This window comes from Pimephales promelas, chromosome 11, assembly GCF_988280905.1.
Source record: "Pimephales promelas chromosome 11, fPimPro1.hap1.1, whole genome shotgun sequence".
Classification (NCBI taxonomy): domain Eukaryota; kingdom Metazoa; phylum Chordata; class Actinopteri; order Cypriniformes; family Leuciscidae; genus Pimephales; species Pimephales promelas.
This window is the reverse complement of record NC_142779.1, coordinates 3,443,068-3,463,074: the sequence shown is the minus strand read 5'-3', so window position 1 is coordinate 3,463,074 and position 20,007 is coordinate 3,443,068. Positions and strand designations below refer to the sequence as shown.

The window sequence follows — 20,007 nt, the reverse complement described above, 5'->3', positions numbered from 1 at the left end:
TTTTGTTCCAAAGACGAAAAAAAGTCTTACAGGTTTGGTGAGTAATTATTGCCAGAAATGAGTTTTTTGGTGAACTATCCCTTTAAGTGTGATTACGGTGTGATTGGCAGGAGCGCTGGCGGCTGAGGAAGGGAACCGCTCCTGATGAGGTCGAATATGAGGAGGAGCTGTATGTGGCTGGAAACATGGTCATATGGAGTCGTGGCAGTAAGAATCAAGCCTCATATGTGTACAAGGCCTTCACGGTGGACAGCCCAGTTCAGCAGGTACTATCTAACCTGTGCTAGACCTTTTCTCATTTTTCCAAGCCAATTCTGGGTAACGTGAGGAAATATAATAATTACCGTTTGGTATTTTTTAATGTAAAACAATCAGTTCAATACACTACCTTTTATAAGGTTTGTTTATGTGTTTGACCAAAGTCTCTTCTGCCCAACAAGGCTGCATTTATGTGATCCAAAAACAGCTGAAGAAAACCAATAATATTGCGAAACATATTTACATTTTAAGTGTTTTGTATAATATGTTTTAGTAATGTGATCAAATCCTTACTCCAGTCTTCAGTGTCACATGATCCTTCAGAAATCATTCCAATATGATGATTTGTTGCTCAAGATACATTTCTCATTATTATCAATGTTGGAAACAGTTGTGCCGCTTCATATTTTTGAGGAAACTGTGACATATTTTTTTTCAGATCCTTTGATAAATAGAAACGCCATTTATTTGAAATAGAAATCTTTTGTAACCTTATAACTATCACTTTTGATCAGTTTAGTACATCCTTGCTGAATAAAAGTAAAACAAACCTACTGACCCCAGTGAACGGTAGTGTATAGACATTTTTGGGGCTGCTGTATTAAAGGGATAGTTCACCCAAAAATGAAAATTCTGTCAGTATTTACTCACCCTCATGTTGTTCCAACCCCGTAAGACCTTCGTTCATCTTCGGAACACAAATTAGGATATTTAAGATATTAAGATCGCTCCTGCATACAGTCCATAGGCTTCTTGAGGGACTGGCTCTTGCTGTCCTCGAAAAGTCATTAAAGACATCGTTAAAATAGTCCAAGTGGCTACAGGGGCTCAATCTTAAGTTTATCAAACGACGAGAACACTTTTGTGCGCAAAAAAACAACAAAAATAACGACTTTATTTCAACTATTCGTTCATTTCTCCCTTTGCGCGAGTCAGGTTACTAGTTTAATAGCGTAAGCTTCTGTTATTGTACGTCACGCGCATCACACACACATGACCAGCGTCGGCCAATAGTGATCCTACGTGTGACGTAGCTCTACGCAATCACACTACGTTAACTGACTTACAGGCTCATGGAGAAGGAAGTGAATAGTTGAAATAAAGTCGTTATTTTTGTTGTTTTTTTGCGCACAAAAGTGTTCTCGTCGTTTGATAAACTTAAGATTGAGCCCCTGTAGTCACTTGGACTATTTTAACGATGTCTTTAATGACTTTTCGAGGACAGCAAGAGCCAGTCCCTCAAGAAGCCTATGGACTGTATGCAGGAGCGATCTTAATATCTTAAATATCTTAATTTGTGTTCCGAAGATGAACGAAGGTCTTACGGGGTTGGAACAACATGAGGGTGAGTAAATACTGACAGAATTTTCATTTTTGGGTGAACTAACCCTTTAAGAATAACTTTTCATAGTTGTCATAATTCAGTATAATATAATTTCACTTATTGTTTTATAGGCTCTATGGTGTCATTTCACCGTTCCTCAGTCTAAAAAAGATGGTAAGAATTTTATACATTTTTACAGTAAGTTGCCACACAAGCTAAAACATTTTTTGCTTATTATTTATATATTACTTTATTCAGTAGCAAGTATATGATGCTGGCTCATTTTAGTTGTCGAGTGATCATTTTTCCTCATAATCTCCAGTGAAGGATGTTGTGGAGCAGACGGTGTGTATTGTCCAGAGTACCTGTGTGAACGTCCACAGCATGAGTGGCAAAGACTTCATATCTCCACTCCCCTTCCAGGTCAGAATGCTTAATGTCTGTGTCTGTTTGTGTTTCTCCACAGTACATCTATGTCTAAAAACAATTGACAAGAGGCCTTGCTCACAAATCCGATTTAAATGGCTGTATCAGCCCTGTGTGTTTGCAGGAAACCCGTTTGTCAAGGGCAGAACGTTTGGGGTCTTTTTTAGCTCAGTGACTGATTATGTGTGGTAGTTGTCCATTTCATGAGGCATAATGGGTTATTTGGCACGCAGACAGGAAAGGGGGGACGGTTTTGGTTTTAGTATCAGTATTTAGACAGCGCAATTTACAGTTTTGACTAATGCTGGCTTTATTTTACTCGAGCATATTCTGGCATGTTTTCCCAGAGGCTTTTTCTAAACATTTCAGACTTGTGCGTTTAGAGAAATGGGACTGGTTTTGCATTGCACAATGCATTTTTTCCATTATAGAATTAAAGTTTGTCTGTTTGTTTGTAAAAATGTCTAGATTGAATACAAGCAATACAGCATTGGGAACTCTGCTGTTGTAAATATAGTTATCAATGCCCTTTTGATGTCTATAATCCTTGCATAAATACTATTTTCCATCAGCTGAAAAATTGTACTGTTTCATCTTTCTCTTGATCGACTGTTACTGGTTTTCGTTTGTAGGTTTCTGCTCTCTGGTCAACAAAGTTTGGCCTGCTTTTGGAGCGCAAAAATATTACAGTTGACGGCCCCATGAGCCCCGTCAGGTATTTATTCATTTATTTGAATGTTAGTATTGTAAGTGCTTATATTTGAGCGTTGTAAAAGAATGCTTGTGTAGTCTGAATATGATGCAAGTGATTTGAATCTTGTTATCAGGGAACCTCTCCCGACCCTGTTCAGCATGCTGCATCCCTTAGATGAAATCGCTCCTGTTGTTTGTAAGTCCAGCGGTAAGACTTGATAACTTGATAACTGTTATTTTAGTATTATTTATGACTTATTAATTTTAGTACTTCATCTTCAAACTTAAACTCATTTTATTTTATAACAATAACAGCACGATGGAATGTTTAAGATTTGGAAATCATTTGCAGTTTTGTTGTGTTTTGGTGCAATTATTTATTATTTTCCACTATTACACAAAAATTCTCATGGTTTTGCACTTGTGTTCTCCGTGTTCACTCTGTCTTGGAACTTATCTGTTTTAGCCAAATTTAACATGACCATTTATTAAATGAACATTTATTGGTTTAATGTTGATACCCATGGTCTAAAATGACCTACCTGTCAATGGCAAGTGATGTAAAATATTTTTTTACAGTGGCCATGAAGCTATATTTAGTATTATTGGTAACACTTTACAATAAGGTTCATTATTTAACATTAGTTAATGTATTAACTAACATGAACTAACCATGAGCAATACATTTGTTACAGTATTTGTTAATCTTCGTTGATGTTAGTTAATGATAATAAAGCTGTTCATTGTTTGTTCATGTTAGTTCACAGCGCATTAACTAATGTTAACAAGATTTTAATAAAGTATTAGTAAATATTGAAATTAACGTTTACAAAGATTAATAAATGCTGTACAAGTGCTGTTCATTATTAGTTCATGCTAACTAATGTAGTTAACTAATGTTAACTAATGAACCTTATTGTAAAGTGTTACCGTATTATTTATATTAATTACATTTTGGTCTAATTAGTTATATATGGGGATTGAGTAATATTAGGGCGTTTATACATCTGGTCACTTCATGCATTTTTATTGATCGTATAGTTTTACAATTGGTAAAAAACTGTTCCATTTACTGTACACTTGGCCTCATAAATGTATTTCCACAAAATAAATAAAAATCTGATCTTCACGTCAAAAAAAGCAAGAGATATGAGCTGCATTTAATTTATTACCTAATTTCAAGATCAAAGACAGAGAGCGGTATCACCACTGGTAAGATAATATAGTCTCATAATAATTTATAATTTAGTACTTTTAATGAAGAGGATTGTGTTGAGATTCAGGATGCGACACTAAACATTTTCATTTCGTGCTGAGGCTACTCGTATCTGGCTACCGGAGCTGGTAGCCTATAACACATTCACTTTTATTTATTTATTTATTTTTAACAATTTTGGGAGGAGTAAAATTTATAGATGTGGCTTCAACAACCAGATGCATTTACACTTGTCCAGTTTCACTTCAGAATGCATCTTAAATTTACACATCTGATAGCATATATTTGGCACTTGGTGTTCGTGTTAGTTTTGGACACCATTGAGTTAACTCTATAATAATGACACTGATGTATTGTCGATCTCTGGCTTATGTTGTATTAAATCTCTTTATTAGTTTTTCTGCTTGGAACATCAAGTTAACAGATAATAACATTGAATTTATGAAATTATCATTCCCCACTGTTGATACCCCAATAATACCCTCCCTCAAATAAACAACATACAGCTTCAAAAAAAAAACCCCAAAAACACGACAATAACAACAGGACAAAGACAAAAAAAATATTGCTATCTTAAAGTATTACAGAATAAAATAAAATAAATGCTCAGCTTAAGTGTGTTGGGAGTTATATAAATGATCCAATAAGGGGGATCTCTGGCTTATGCTGATGCTCTTGTTGTTCCCACTCATTGGTTCAGGTCTGTTTGAGGCCCGACTGCAGTATGTTTCAGACAGCGCTCAGAGAGTGGTGTTCACCTGCCTCATGCCCTCCATTATCATGACGTACGACACGCAGCAGTGCACACACACCGTCTGGACCCTACGCAAAGTCACACCTGAGGTATGGTTGCATCGTGTAGTCATAATGAAATATCTTGTATCGATGTTTTTTGTTAATGATTAGAGGATATCATTATTAGAACTGGTCAATGTTCTAACATTTGAGATTAAAAATGTTAAAAAATGTTTGGTTCGTGTTGTCTATGTCGAGAAGTTGCTTTTTTTCTTCCCTGAGGATCCACTTTGGATGCACTTCCAAAACCCATTGTTACTGTATCATTCTGTATCAAGTGCTGAGGAAGATTCAGAGCTGAAATTCAGATTATAGGCATTTCGTTTCTAACATGCCCTGTAAGTGGTTGACCAATCACAGCTGACTAGGCCATCTGACCAATCAGAGCAGAGTAGAATGGGAAATTAGGTGTTTTTTTGACCTCAGATGCATGTACACCTATTGTAGGAGACCTCCAAAGCAAAATGAGGAACCTTTTAAAGTAGCATAATAGGGGCACATTAACCATGTTAAATGTCTTTAACCCAGTTAAACCTTTTACCTAATCTTGTCTAAAGACTGGAGTGAATAAGATCCCCAGCACTGCTATCTATTTAGATTTTTTACTAAATTAAAGTAGTAATTTGGAATCTTTTTTATCAGAATTTGTCATGTGCTAGCAGCAAATCACACCATAATGATAATTAGAAAACTACCCGAGCACTACTGTGGTACTAGTACAAATAATCTTTAATTTTTTTCCTTAAAAGAGGAATTTTGTGCATTAACTTAATATGCTACATTTGTAAAAAGTGATTAACGTCTAGACCTGTTCTGCATGTTCTTGTGTTTTTTTGCAGGAGCAGACCACAGTGTTGAAGTGTCCTGACCAGCCCGGGCCGGTTCAAACTCCCAATACAAACCCCAGCTTCCTCAGCACCCACCTGAGAAACGTGAACCGGCTGGACTCGCCCGCCTCGCCCCTGCACTGCCACGCTCTGCACAACCAGAGCCGAATTCCTGCCTCTCCGGCCCTGCACTCGCGGGTTCACTCGCCTAGCATTTCAAACATGGCTGCTCTCAGGTGTGTCTACATGGAGAAACTCCATACTCATGCCTTTTCTGTGGTATGTTTATTGTACACAGTATATGTAGATTGAATGTAGGCAGTAGAAGATTTTTACGCAAAAATGATTCATATACACTACCAGGGCATTTTAATTTTTTTTTTTGCAGCAAACATGCATTAAATTGATCAGAAGTGACCGTAAAGATTTTAATTACGGTGGTGATGAGACACATGCCTTTGGTGTGAGAGACCCGGGTTCGAATCCACTGTGTGACACCAATGTGTCCCTGAGCAAGACACTTAACCCCTAGTTGCTCCAGAGGCGTGCGACCTCTGACATATATAGCATTTGAAAGTCGCTTTGGATAAAAGCGTCAGCTAAATGTAAATTATATTGTTTCAAAGAGAAAATATATCAAATTTTTCAGAAAAAGATTAAGCAGCAAAACTGTTTTCAGCATTGACAATAATAAGAAATGTTTAGCATATTTGAATTATTTTACATTATTGTGATATTTTACAATATTACTGTTATTTTATTTTATTTTTTATCAAATAAGCATGAGACTCTTTATAAAAACAGGTCTATGGTCACCACCATTCATTTATATATAAATTAATATAATAAAAGTTAAAGTCCCCTCGAACCGGAAGTTGCAAACGACTTTTCTCCAGTGTTGTGACGTATTTCCGAGAGAAACGGAATACTAAATGAGGCGAAATAGTGGGCGTGGCTTTTTTTCCTACTAGCACCTGATTGGATCTAGAAAAATGGGTGTTTCATTCTGAAATGGAGGATGACGCAAGTTTACACACGCTGTCAATCAATGCTCGCTCGGCACTCGCAAACACACAGCAGCTGTCAGTTGGAGGGGCGTGGTCAGTGGCGGTTCTACTTTGAATTACACCCAGGGCGAGACCCCCTTCGAGCGCCCCCCCCCCTCCCCCCTCTAAGGAAAAAAAAAACTTTGCATATTATAGGCTACTGTAAAAACTCATAATTAAAGTTGATTTTAGTTGATCATTATGAAAAGTATGAGATAATATGGTATATCACACACAGAATCGTGTTCAAAAAGCCTATACATAGTGAAATCAATTCACCAAGTTAATAACATTAAAGATTTGTTTTAAAGGAGTGTCTTTCATTTTACCTACTAAACTTAAAAAAAGGTTAACACACAAAAAAAGGGTTTTATATAAAGATAAACCTCATATTTCAGCATTTAAATCATCTCTATAAAAAGAATGAGTCAATAAAGATACATTCCTGACATTTCTACCCTAACATTTATAATGCACAGTAGCTTATCTTTTATTATTAATAGTAAAATTCGTACCGATTTTCCCATGGCTGTCGTTGCTATAGAACCATGCACTCATTACACTGCGCTCTACACAACGACAAAGGTTTTAGTAGCTAATGTATTTCCACCACAGAAAAACGCTTGCTGTAGCTCTGCTAAAAGATTTATTTACGGAGAAGAGAAAAAACACCCAAGTGTTTGGGTGCACGTGCACTCCCATACTGAAAAGTTTATGAGCGCGCGTCCCGTGAGCGCATAATGAGCGCGCTTCCCGTGCGCCTATTTGAAACATAGAGATTTTGAAATAACGACCTCGAGCGCTCAAAAGACGCGATACGTGAACTAATCAGGAGATCCCCTTGACATCGCTTCTGCGCACGGCACCTTCTCAGCAAGCAGGGCGCCATTGCCAATAATTGAATCGAAATAAAAAATAGAAAAACTTCGCGGCACAGAGTATTTTTTTAACTGCTCGTGCCGCCCCCCACGTGACATGAAGAAATGCCGCCCCGGGCGACTGCGCGGTTCGCCCGTGCCTAGAACCGCTACTGGGCGTGGTTATGGATGTTAAGGAGACGCCCAAACCGTAAAGCCTACGTCATCGGGCAAGGCCCTCCAATGCAGAGGGGAGGGGCATTTTTTAAAAATTTGATTAAAGATTACGAAGCCGAAAATTTTTTTTGTGTGGATTGACTTGCGTGTATGAATTGTTCACCACAAAACGATCAATTTAGGCAAACAAAGTAAGTATGGTCAATTTTGATTTCATGGGGACTTTAAGAAAGAAATGGGTAAATGTGCTTTTTTGGTTTCTGTTTAATTTTGCATCAGTCGGGCTCACTCCCCTGGCATCGCCGTGCCCTCTTTCTCTGGAACTCAGCGTTTTAACATGTCCTGCCACACCCCGTCCCCGCGTGGCCACAGCATCCTGGCCTCTCCCAACAGCACCCTGAACGACACTGCCCTGCTGCCCGAGAAGGAGCCCATTCTGCCCAACCTCTGCATCGAGCAACTGTGGACAGAAACCAGCGCTATCTCCAGGTCCGCTGAGTTTTGTTTTGTCGTGTTTATAAGTCACTTGTTGATGTTTGTCCTGAAGTCAGTGTTGTGTCCATGTTACAGGGAGAAAGGCTGCCAGGCCTCTAAAGTCTTCATCACCTCTGATCTGTGTGAGAACCGGTACCTGTGCTTCTTGGTCGAGTCCCACCAGCAGCTCAGGTGAATGTGTGTCTTATTTATTTATTTAGCTTCTACGATAATGGGAAAGATTGATTCGCTTTCTAATGCTGTGTTCACACCGGGCGCGAATAGCGCGTCAAATTCACGCCTGAGGCGTCTAGTTTGACGCTTGACCACTTTGTGTTAATTCGCGTGTCAAGAGTGAAACTGACGCGCGTAAAAACAAAAGTTTGAAGCGAAATTTACGCACGTCAGAATCGAAATCCGTCGGCGGCCATTGTTTTTATGTCGACCGAGCATTCATCGAGAGAGTCACCGCTCTGTATTTACTCTGGAGAGCAGAACAACGGCGTGGGGATCATCGCCGCCGTATATCTGTGTCCTCCGGACCCTTCCGAGGTGAACCGTTTGGCTAGTTTCACCATTTGCTCGCTCCAGGAGCTGCGCTGATGACAGCCGCTGTCAGTGATACTTCCGCCTGCGCTCAGTTTGATGACCTGTTGTCAGGGATCACCCTCGCCCTCATCCACCTAATCTAGCTGTCATTTATTTTTGTATATTTGTATCATATTATTTTCTCTCTCACGTCCAGACACGAACTTATGCACATATATGTTGATTGTCTTTACATCATAATACTATTTCATATAATCTAGATATGGAATGAATAACATTCAAGACTGTGTCTGACTTTAAGATGTTCATTTCCAGGCTTAAAAAATTGGTTAAAAATAAACCAAAAGTGTACTCATTTTTAATTATATTTAATTATTAGAGTTGTTTATGATATGTATGTTTATATTATTATTATTATTATTATTATTATTATTATTTTTTATTGAAGTAGTTAATCATGTAAATTTTATTGTGTATAAAAAGCCCTTCCAGGGACAGGTGTTGAAAATTAGCAATAGCTATAAAATTTATATGCAACACTTCAGTGACATGCTTGGTCTTGACACTATGTTTGTTTGCATTGTCCCTGTCAAATAAATAAATACAAAATGAACATGTCTCGTATGTAGAAATAATGTTTTAAGTGATAATATTTGCTTTGTTGTGCATAATCCCACCATGCATTTAGTCATATTACAAAATAATTTATTGAAGCATCCAGACACTTCACCACGTGAGCAAGCAGTTAGGCTCCTGATTGGTTAATGCGGCACAAATTCACGCCAAAGTTCAGATTTTTCAACTCGGGCACCAGACGCGAATTCGCATCAAACGCGTGAATGCACAAATGGCACTAACTAAATCGTTCGCGCGTAACGCGCCAGACGCTCAAATGAGGCGTATTCGCGTCTTCCACGCCGCGCTCCATGCCTCATTCGTGCCGCAGGAATTTTTTACGCGCGTAACGCGTCTTTGCATTGACTTGACATTGAAATCATTCGCGCCTCACGCGCTATTCGCGTCCGGTGTGAACGCACCATTAGGCCGTGTGTCCACCAAAGGGTTTTTATTCAGCTGAAAACGCTAGATGCTCTGCTGAAGATACCTAGCTGTGGGCGCTAGAGAGCGTTTTGGTTGCGCATCGTTTTTTCCGTTGAGACGTTTCGCTGCTATAATACAGAATATCCGCAGCACAGTTCAGTTTACTTGTTACCGATTTCACAGATAATTTGTTTCATGCAAAAAAAAAAAATTTGTATCCAATTGTTTGGTTAGCTTTGCTTGTTGATGTCGTTGTAGAGAAAGAATGTTGTGACAGTTGGTCAGTGTGGTGTTAGCCTCGCCCCTCCTCCACTGTGATTGGATGGCTGGGTTAAAAGGGACAGTGATGAGTGCTGCGTTTTACCCAAAGTTGAACATTTTTCAACTCTCTGCAACCAGTTAAAAACGCCGGGTGCTTCAGCGTGAAAAAAACGCTCAGCGTCTTGGCGCTTCCATTTAAAACAATTGAAAACATACGCCAGGCGTGCGAAAAAAAAAGTTTTGGTGGACACACGGCCTTATTATTTAACTATTTTAAAGCTCTAGTGCTTCTAATCTTAAACTAAATTATGTCTTGTGTGCTATTTGTAGGTGTGTCAAATTTCTTGAGAGTAATGAAACTTCTCAGCTGATATTTGCATCAGTAACTGTTATCACTGCAAAAGATGCCGCCCCTCTTGAGGTGAGTATTTGAATCAGACAAATAGTCAAATAGTTGATCTACAAATGGTACAAACCTTAAGTTTTCCTACGGGAACAAACGTCACAATATTCATCATTTGAAAATCGTTGAAAATCACGGTTATGGTAAGGGGCTTGACATTGGTCAACCATTTTGAGAGTGTTTGGTAAATCACAACACACCGGTCCAATCAGAGCACAAGGAAGGAGACAGGAACTAAACTGAGCGTTACTGACAGACTGGGAAGAGACGAGCCGCAACAGTGTAGGAGGAGTATTTGAGTTTATTGCCACATCAGCGTCATAGGCTATATCATGGCAAATACAGATTATACATTAGAGAGAATAAAATTGTTTGTTATAAAACAAAATGTTTTGCATAAGATACTTACAAAATAAGTCCTTAAAGGGTTAGTTCACCCAAAAATGAAAATTAAGTCATTAATTACTCACCCCCATGCTGTACCAACCCCGTAAGACCTTCGTTCATCTTCGGAACACAGATAAAGATATTTTTGATTGAATCTGAGGGCTGGATCAGTCTTCCATAGACAGCCTGAGGGACTGCCTCTTGACGGCCCAGAAAGTCATTAAAAGAAAAGGTTTAAATATTCTATGTGCCTACAGTGGCTCAACTATAACTTTATCAAGCGACGAGACTACTTTTTGTGCGAAAAAAAAAACGTAAATAACGACTTTATTCGACTTTCCATTATTTCCTTATGGGTAGTCGAAGAAGTAGTCAAACTAGTCAAAAAGTAGTCGAAGAAGAACGGTCTCGTCTCAGTTCTCGCGCATGCGCCCATAAGGAAGTAATGGAAAGTCGAATAAAGTCGTTATTTACGTTTTTTTTTCGCACAAAAAGTAGTCTCGTCGCTTGATAAAGTTATAGTTGAGCCACTGTAGGCACATGGAATATTTAAACCTTTTCTTTTAATGACTTTCTGGGCCGTCAAGAGCCAGTCCCTCAGGCTGTCTATGGAAGACTGATCCAGCCCTCAGATTCAATCAAAAATATCTTTATTTTTGTTCCGAAGATGAACGAAGGTCTTACGGGGTTGGTACAGCATGGGGGTGAGTAATTAATGTCTTAATTTTCATTTTTGGGTGAACTAACCCTTTAAAAGTGTTTCTTGATAATAATCTCTGTCTCATGACATTTCTGTACTTGTTGGTGCAACAATATTTGCATTTTGGTGCTTCTTCACCCTTTAGTAAATGTCCATGGGTTAATCTGTATGGCTTAGAGGACACCTTGTATATGCACAACTTGGTCACGTCTGGATTTAAAGGAGCTAATGCATCTTCTTTCCACCACAGGATTTATTTCAAATAGTTTTATTATTTTGACATTCTGTTTGCCATTTATCCAATATATGTTTGTTAATTAGTGGCTCCAAATCAGAGGCTGGGACTTGCTAATGTAAAATATTTCTATATATTTATTATTATTATTATTATTATTATTACATTTAGGCATGAAAACCTATTCTAGTGTACCTCAAAAACAAAATCAAATCTTTGAAAAGGGGCATAATAGCTCCCGTGTAATTGATCATTATCATAAACATGCTGGTTTATTGCAGAAATAATGTTACCATTTACTGCACTTTATTTTTCTAGTTATTTACCTAAAATGGCTAATTAATCAAAGATGTTGCACATTCAAAGAAAATAGCTCACTTCCGCATTCTAAAATAAGGTGGATATGAGAGGAAATATGTAAAGCATTTGTCATCTTGGTGTGTCCTTGAAAGTTGCTAACTATTTTCTCTTTAATCTTCACTGTTGTTCAAGTTGCAATGTAGCAAAGTTTTCCACCTGTATTGTGACGTACATCTGTGTGAAATGGATTATCGAAAAACAAAAAAATGTAGGGTGGAGACTCTTCTGCATTCAAAAGTCGAGGCAGATCTAAATGCGATCTCAGTTGATTTTTAAGAAAGTTGCAGAAATTCAAATTGCGACATTTTACTTAAATTACGAGGTCAAAAAAAAGTAACAAACCAAATGCATGATGTATCGTTCATGAATAAGAGTAATAATGAAGTGAACTTTAGTTAAAATTAACACCATAACGAGTTTCGTAATGCACTTTTCTGCTATTATTGTGCATAATTCATCTGCTATTTGCAAGTTAAGTTTTTGAAAGTTAACCATTTTCATTTAGTCATTTAGCAGACGCTTTAATCCAAAGCGATTTACAACTGAGGATTAAACCAAGCGAGTCATCGTGAAGAGGCAAAAACAGCACAAGAAGTGCTCAAAATACAAAGTTCAGACATTGCTCGGAGTAGCGTAAGCCAGATAAGCAAGGATTTAAAGGAAAAGGAAATATATATTTTTTTAAATATATAATCATTTCACAATCTTTTTTTAATGTGTAATAATGTTTCCTGTTGGTTAATGTTAACTAATAGCCAAACACCCACTTTTCAACATCTGATAAATTGGAAAATCAATGTAAAATGGGTTGCAAATGCTGTTTCTGTGTCTCACTTAATTCATTGTGATCAGATCTTGCTGCTTCTCATGATGAACAATTTACAGTTAAAAAAAAACAACAACACTTAATGCAAGTAAATCTTGAATGTCATTTTGCTGTCATCATCAGGACCTAATTTTCCTCTTATTCTTCATTTCTTGAAAGGACATTCATGCTATGCTGGTGCTTGAGGCCAATGGGAGTCTGGTGTTGTACACAGGAGTCACACGGGTGAGGCTTGATTGCATCTGCTGTTTTCACCTCTGAATGAAATGACTAATGAAATTATTAGTGGCCTGAATCATTTTTCCACTTTCAGCTCTTTTGTCCTAAGATGTCTGAGTCTGTAATATCCACCATGCATAGTTCTCTTTTTTTATTAAAAAAGCCAAAAGCATCTGTGCATTACAATTTGCACTCAAAGCCCAGTGTTGAGTCTAATACATCATCTCATTCCATCATGTTCCCCACCAATCACCAGAGATTTGAAAATTGGTTTCAGGTGAGTCACTCATATCTGGATGAGAGATTGTCATTAGTGCCGGAGAGAATGCGGTGATTCTTTGCAGACACACAGGCATGTCTGTTTATACTGTTAGATTCATACAATTTATTAATGTCATTAAATGATACTTACAGATGTATGCATGATTGATGTATAAAAAGCCTCTTTCTATCTAGCACTGATGATAATGTGTGTTTCAAATGTGGATGACTCACCTCTAACCAATTTTCTAGGTGTAGTTCTCTAGTGATTGGTTGAAAATAATTGATTAAGGTGACCTATCCAACTGAATACAAAGGCTGTACCCCAATGCTATCCAATGTTATTATTCGTATCGTTATATTCAGGGGTGTAGTGGTAAAAAAAGAGGTCGGTAAACTAATTTCTGTCTAACGGTGCATGTGTATCTCCTGATGACATTGCTATATAGGGAGGGAAGCCTTTTCATACGCTCAAGTAAATCTGCCATTCACTTGTCCGAGTGAAAAAGTTGCTCGTCCGGATTTTTTATTTTTATTTTGTGTGTTAATTTATTCTGAAACAATATTCTCATCGTGTTCAATCAGCTTTGATATTTAAATCACCATATTGTAATATCTGCACCTTTAAAGGGCATCCCCTTCCCCAATATTATTAAATGTATGCTTCATCTTTCATTGTAAATTCCTATATTTGATCAATAAATTAAATTATTTCGAATAATAAGATCAAGTTAAATCATTTACACTGAAAAATTACAATTGCATAAAATAATGTTATGAAATTGATTTAAATTTACATATAAGAAACATTGGAAAGAATGATACTACTTTTAAACATTTAACACTAAACCACCAGTAGGTGGCGGCAGGCGACCGTCTTAATGAGAGAGTCATTGATTAATTCATTCAAATGATTCGTTCAAATGGCTGATTCATTCAAGAATGTGAAAGATGTTTATGAATGGGCCATTGAATCTTTGACTCAATCGATTCGTTCAAAATGCTGAATATAATTCAGTAATGAAAACAGGTTGAGTGTTCCTGTGACATGAGCCGTGGTTCTGCTGTGATTTTTGTTTGCTGAAACAGAACAAAAACAGCCTGTTTTAGGAAATCAATGTCACATTTTCAATCGTGATGGTGTTCAGGAAAAATAAATGAGGTTGCTTAACATATGTTAAAAATATAAAAACTCCACATTTAGATTTTTATAGGCAGTATGTTGTTAACTGAGTGTGTATGTGTGTTGCGCTCATTTATGTAGATCAACAGTGCAACCTTACCGTCAGTAATAGTCAACAACACTGACAGTAATGCAGCGCAATATGAAAGAGTTCGTCTTAGGTTTAACTATGGAATGCCAAAGCTGACTTAATTAAAAATAAATAAATAAATACATAAATTAATAAATGAAGAAATGTAAAAAAAAAAAGAAGCAAAAATGCATAAATAAATAAATAAATATACAAAGAAATGTAAAAAAGTACAAATAAACGAGTTTTTATATTTTTATTTCCTTATGTATAATTTTATTTTTTCACACATTTATTTATTTATACATTTATTCATTTATTTATTTCCACTTTTATTGATTTCCACATTCATTTATGTATTTATGTTTTTAAGTCTACATTTATTTATTTTCTCATTTATTTATTTCCACCTAACCTATGAAGTCTCGATTTCAAGTTTTGTTACAAGCGCTGTTCATACATTGGCAATAAAACATAATTAATAAATAACAAATCTTGCATATAGCCTTTAATAAAAGCAAAAGTCTTTTTAAAAATTACCGTTATAAAACCAAGGCATAAACATATGGACTTATGGTGTTTAATATATAAAAAAGTTTAAATTAAGGCCCTGCAGTAAATAAAATGATTTGTTACATAATATGTTTAAAGAAAATGAATAAATTAAGACTAAAATAAAAAGTATAATAATAAGTGATGAAATTTGTCCTTAATTTTCAGTCAACCCTTTTTAAGGTACCGGTACACATAAGCTGAGTTTGACACCTCTGCTTTATATACATAAACAGAATTGTTATTCTCATTACCTACAAAGTAATTCAGTTTTAAGCCTTTTGTAAAACAAAACCGTCCAGTTTTTAAGCTAATAATCATGACTGTTTTACTTCCAGGTCAGCAAAGTGTTTGTCCCTGGCCTTCTGTCTCCTAGCTTCAGTATGCAGAACCACCAGCCGCAGTTAATCACTCCTCTGGAGAACATCAGCACCCCCGCCAGGGCCACGGTTCAGCATATAAGCCGACTGGAGGAGGTACTGCAATGTGCTTATTGAGGGAGTGTGTGTGTGTGTGTGTGTTATATTGTAGCCAATTAGTGACACACTAATTGAGTCATATATGTAAGACAAGACCACATTCTTGGAGGATTCTTGATATTATGTCCTAATGCTAATGGCCTTCTCCACTTTGTTCTTACAAATGGATCAATATCAGTATTAAATCACAGTAATATGGCTCGCTCTGTTATATTTGCTCTTAAACAACAAAAACAACTTGGCCCACAACATGAGGCTGGTTTGATGATCTAATTTCGTGAAACGGAGATCGAGTAGCCTATGTGATTGATGGAATGCTTAGTAAATTATTAATCATACCAAGTGTATTTAATTAGACCATTTAACATGAAGTATTACACCATTGATAAAAGCTTCTGCAAATGTCTCCTAAAGCACAAACTGCATTTTATTTGTTCACTTCAAATCCTGAGATCTATAGACCATTTTGCAAGATGTAAACAACTCTGGTCCAGAAACACTTCCTGTTTCAATGACTGTTTTCTTTATTTAACACGTAAAGAAAACATCTTAAAGATGATTCAGTTTTATATGTTCTGTTGGTTGTATTTTATCCCAGCTTTTATGTAGTGTTAAACTGAAACAGGCAGTGCTTCTGGACCAGTGTTGTTTACATCTTGCAAAATGGTCTATAGATGCACTCAGGGCAGATTATGTACTAATAACGGTCAAGAAAGCAGCCACAAATACCTTTTTTAGGAATATTTTCAAGCGTTTCATGCCTTTTTTTGATAGGAAAGTGAATGTTAAAGTGCTCCCATTATGTTATTTTAAAGGTTCCTTATTTTGTTTTTGAGGTTTGCATTCAGGTAAAAAAAAAACACTTTAATTTTCTCATAATACACATTGCAGCATCACCGCTTTTCACGGTTTGATATCGGATTCAGTCTCTCTAAATCCCTCCCTTTCGAATGCGCAATCACTTGCACTATGTCTATTGGGAGTGGTGGTACTGAATACATTTTACAAGATACAATATTTGTCAATGACTCTCAGGATCTGTTGTGCACCGAATCCTCCACCATCATCTCTCCTTACTATCTTCTGATGTATTGTAATGCAAGCCTAAACATGTCCCTTTAGGGGCACATCCATATCTGAATTTCAGCACTTGATGCACAGTGATATGAACAGTGGGCGTTGTTTTACTTTATCAATTAGTTATACTTTGAAAGTGCATGCCAAGTGGATTCACAGCACAGAAAACAGTGTCTCCGTGACATGTCAACAACACAAACCAACTTCTTCCAAGCCTCAGCTGCAACTACAGGGTTTGAGGGCGGGTCAAAGCAGCCAATGAAAACCATTATGCAAATGTGTTAGACTGGAATTACTTTTGGCATGCACAAACAACTGTATTAAAAAGCATAATAGGGGCACTTCAAATGGAAACAGGTGGATGTAGAAGGGATGGGCATGAACATGCAACACCTTGCATCAGTGTTTAATGGTGTAATGTTTCTGTGTTTTATTATCCGATTATTCCTCATCTCCTGCTCTAAGGTTGGCATGCCGTCTCCTGTGTTGGAGGTCCGCAGCACGACGCCGCACCACGAGTCATCATGGCTGGAAGACTCTCCTTTCCAGCAGGCTGCACATCATATCCACACCCTCCGAGACCCCGTCAGCAACAGAGTCACGCTGGTTAGTGCAGCCCGTCACCTCTAACCCCCTCTCTACATTTGGTCTATTGTTTTATCCAGAGTCAAAGGGTAACAGAAATCATTGTAATGCTCTTTTAGAGAGGGCTGAATATTTTCAGAATGGGTAATAATTCATATGATTAAGCTATAATTATTTCTCTCTTGTTCATGAAGCTGCAGTTGGCAATATTTCACGCAAGCTTTTAATTAAAATCAGACTTTAAAAGTCCCAACGAAACTGAATTTTTATTCCGTACTGTGACGTGTAATAGATCATCGAGAAGAAAATGTGTAGGGTGGACATGTTTTTTTGCATCAGATTTTGATCGGGGTTGCATTTACACTGAGTGACTAAATGATTAAAGAAGTCAGTTTTGATATGTTTAATATAAAATTAATCATATGCATGGATGAATTGTTAACAATTAGATCTATAACATGCATTTACCAAATACATTGGATGAATTTTTGACTCTTCAGTACTTAAAAAGTGTGTTTATGTGATGATATGTGTTTCCAATATCAGCTGTTTCCATCCAATCCTGATAATTAATTAATATATATTAGAGCCAGACCGATAAAGGATTTTGAAGGCCGATACCGATACAAATATTTGTTGGTTTTAAAATCCGATATTCCGATATATCGGCCGATATTAATATTATTATTATTATTATTTTTATTTCAGAAACGCGCAACAAAATATTAACAGATTTACTTAACATTAGTTATTTATTTATGAGTTTTAATTAAAAGAATATGATAATGCATTTTAAAAAGAAATTTGTTTCTATTGTCACAACAGAACGGGGGAACATCAAAATATATTAAAGTTCTGATAAATAAAATAATAATTAGTCCCTACATTGCCTTATAGTTAGCTACCTCATAATTACAATATCAGCTTGCTTATCCCTTTACCTGCACTTTTTGACAACACTCACGACATGGTTTAAGTGTGATTTGTCCGTTTTTATTTTATTTTTAAAATATTCATTTATAACTGCCGATACCGATATTTTAGAAAATGCCTAATATCGGCCGATAATATCTGCCTGCCGATATATCGGTCTGGCTCTAATATATATATCGGCCGACACTGATATAATTACCAATATATCCTGGATCTCTAATATACAGTGCACAATACATTTGTTTAGATGCATTGTTTGCCGAATTAACTTCTATTAATTAACTTCTATTGCCGAATTTACTTCCATTAATTTACCCTCAAGTTGTTCCAAACCTGTATGGGTTTCTTTCTTCTGTTGAACACAAAAAAATAAGATATTAAAGAATGCTGGTAATGAGACATCAATTGACGGTAGCCATTGACTTCCATAGTAGGAAAATAAATATGATGGCCAAATCCAATGGCTACCGTCAACTGTCAGGTTACAAACATTCTTTAAAATATCTCCTTTTATATCTTAAATATCTTCGTTTTTGGGTGAACTGTCCCTTTAATTATAGTGGAGGATATATTTTATTCATTGATAACAAATGAGGCTTTATTTATTTATTTGTCAGTATATTTTGGAAGGAACACTCTTCTGTAATTCATCAAAGTGGACACAGTATTTGTCCGATGGCATTATTTGTCCGGTGAATCGACCTGGCTCACTCCATATATATCGCTGTCTGTACCATTGACATAAATGTAGGAGCTGTGTCCTAAATGCATTTTCGAAATGTCAAAGAGGGTCAAGATGCTTGCGTTTGTGTTTGTGCTGACCACTGCTGCTAAAGGCAGGAGCTGGTAATTGCTTTTGTCGTTCAGTGCCGGCTGTAATTGAGGGCTGCCACAGTAACAGGACATGACCGACAGACATGTGCACCAGGAGCCCGTCACTGTTTTGACAAGACTCAATAAAGTCTGGTCCCCTGCAGTCTGCCCCTCTGCGTTGTCATTTCCCACTGAACGGCATGTCCTACTAGAAGAAATCCCCTCGCAGGCCTGTCAAAGCAATCTCGCCACGTCCAACTTATGTGGGATGATATGCTTCAGAGAAAGGGGTTTATAAATAGCCAGCGTCTAAGTCATTGTAGAATTTTTCTGCTCTTTTGTTTTCAATTTATTTCAGCAAAGGGATCAACAATAGCCTGCTCGCTTTTGAATAAATTCGACCAGATATAAATAGCAACGTGACGGCTTTAGGTTCGGACTCTATTTGATGTTGTCTGCGGTTCAGTATGTGCTGTTAATATCCGCCTCTCACTTTTCTTTTCTTTTCTTTTCTTTTCTTTTCTTTTGTTCAGGAATTGAGCTCCGGTTCCATGTTAAGAATCACCATTCCTGAGGTGGCCACTTCAGAGCTGGGTAAGAGAGAACACTCGGATAAAAACTGTCCAACGGCGTGATGCATTGCCTCAAAGCTGAGTCACAAGCTGTTTGTGAGCTTGAAAAAGCACAACAAACCATCAAAACACTCAGGATTTATTAATCTTATGTCTCTCTTTTAAAGGGGTCATATGATGCTTCTAAAAAGAATATTATTTTGTGTATTTGTTTTAATGCAATGTGTGTGTTCGCATGGTTTGTAATTATTTTACACAAACTGTACATTATTGTTGCTCCTCTAATTATTGTAGCTCATTGTTCTGAAAAGCATGGTGTGCTCTGATTGGCCCAGAAACCTTAAAGGGATACTCCACTTTTTTTTTGGAAATAGGCTCATTTTACAACTCCCCCAGAGTTTTAGCGTT

The 20,007-nt window shown here is 37.0% G+C and overlaps 1 protein-coding gene across 3 annotated transcripts in view; it reads left to right on the top strand.

The window, feature by feature from the left end:
• Positions 1-20,007, top strand: part of anapc1 (anaphase promoting complex subunit 1) — an 80,572-nt gene that overhangs the window by 2,296 nt on the left and 58,269 nt on the right. For 2 of the 3 annotated variants that reach the window (XM_089116761.1, XM_039672295.2), the window contains exons 3-16: positions 111-266; positions 1,714-1,756; positions 1,905-2,005; positions 2,641-2,723; positions 2,836-2,909; positions 4,618-4,760; positions 5,552-5,775; positions 7,899-8,108; positions 8,190-8,285; positions 10,275-10,365; positions 13,015-13,080; positions 15,479-15,616; positions 17,162-17,302; positions 19,561-19,621. In XM_089116761.1, coding sequence (XP_088972887.1) covers positions 111-266; positions 1,714-1,756; positions 1,905-2,005; positions 2,641-2,723; positions 2,836-2,909; positions 4,618-4,760; positions 5,552-5,775; positions 7,899-8,108; positions 8,190-8,285; positions 10,275-10,365; positions 13,015-13,080; positions 15,479-15,616; positions 17,162-17,302; positions 19,561-19,621 — 1,627 coding nt within the window. The remainder of the gene's footprint in view (positions 1-110; positions 267-1,713; positions 1,757-1,904; positions 2,006-2,640; positions 2,724-2,835; positions 2,910-4,617; positions 4,761-5,551; positions 5,776-7,898; positions 8,109-8,189; positions 8,286-10,274; positions 10,366-13,014; positions 13,081-15,478; positions 15,617-17,161; positions 17,303-19,560; positions 19,622-20,007) is intronic. The other variant, XM_039672296.2, reaches the window with a different exon arrangement.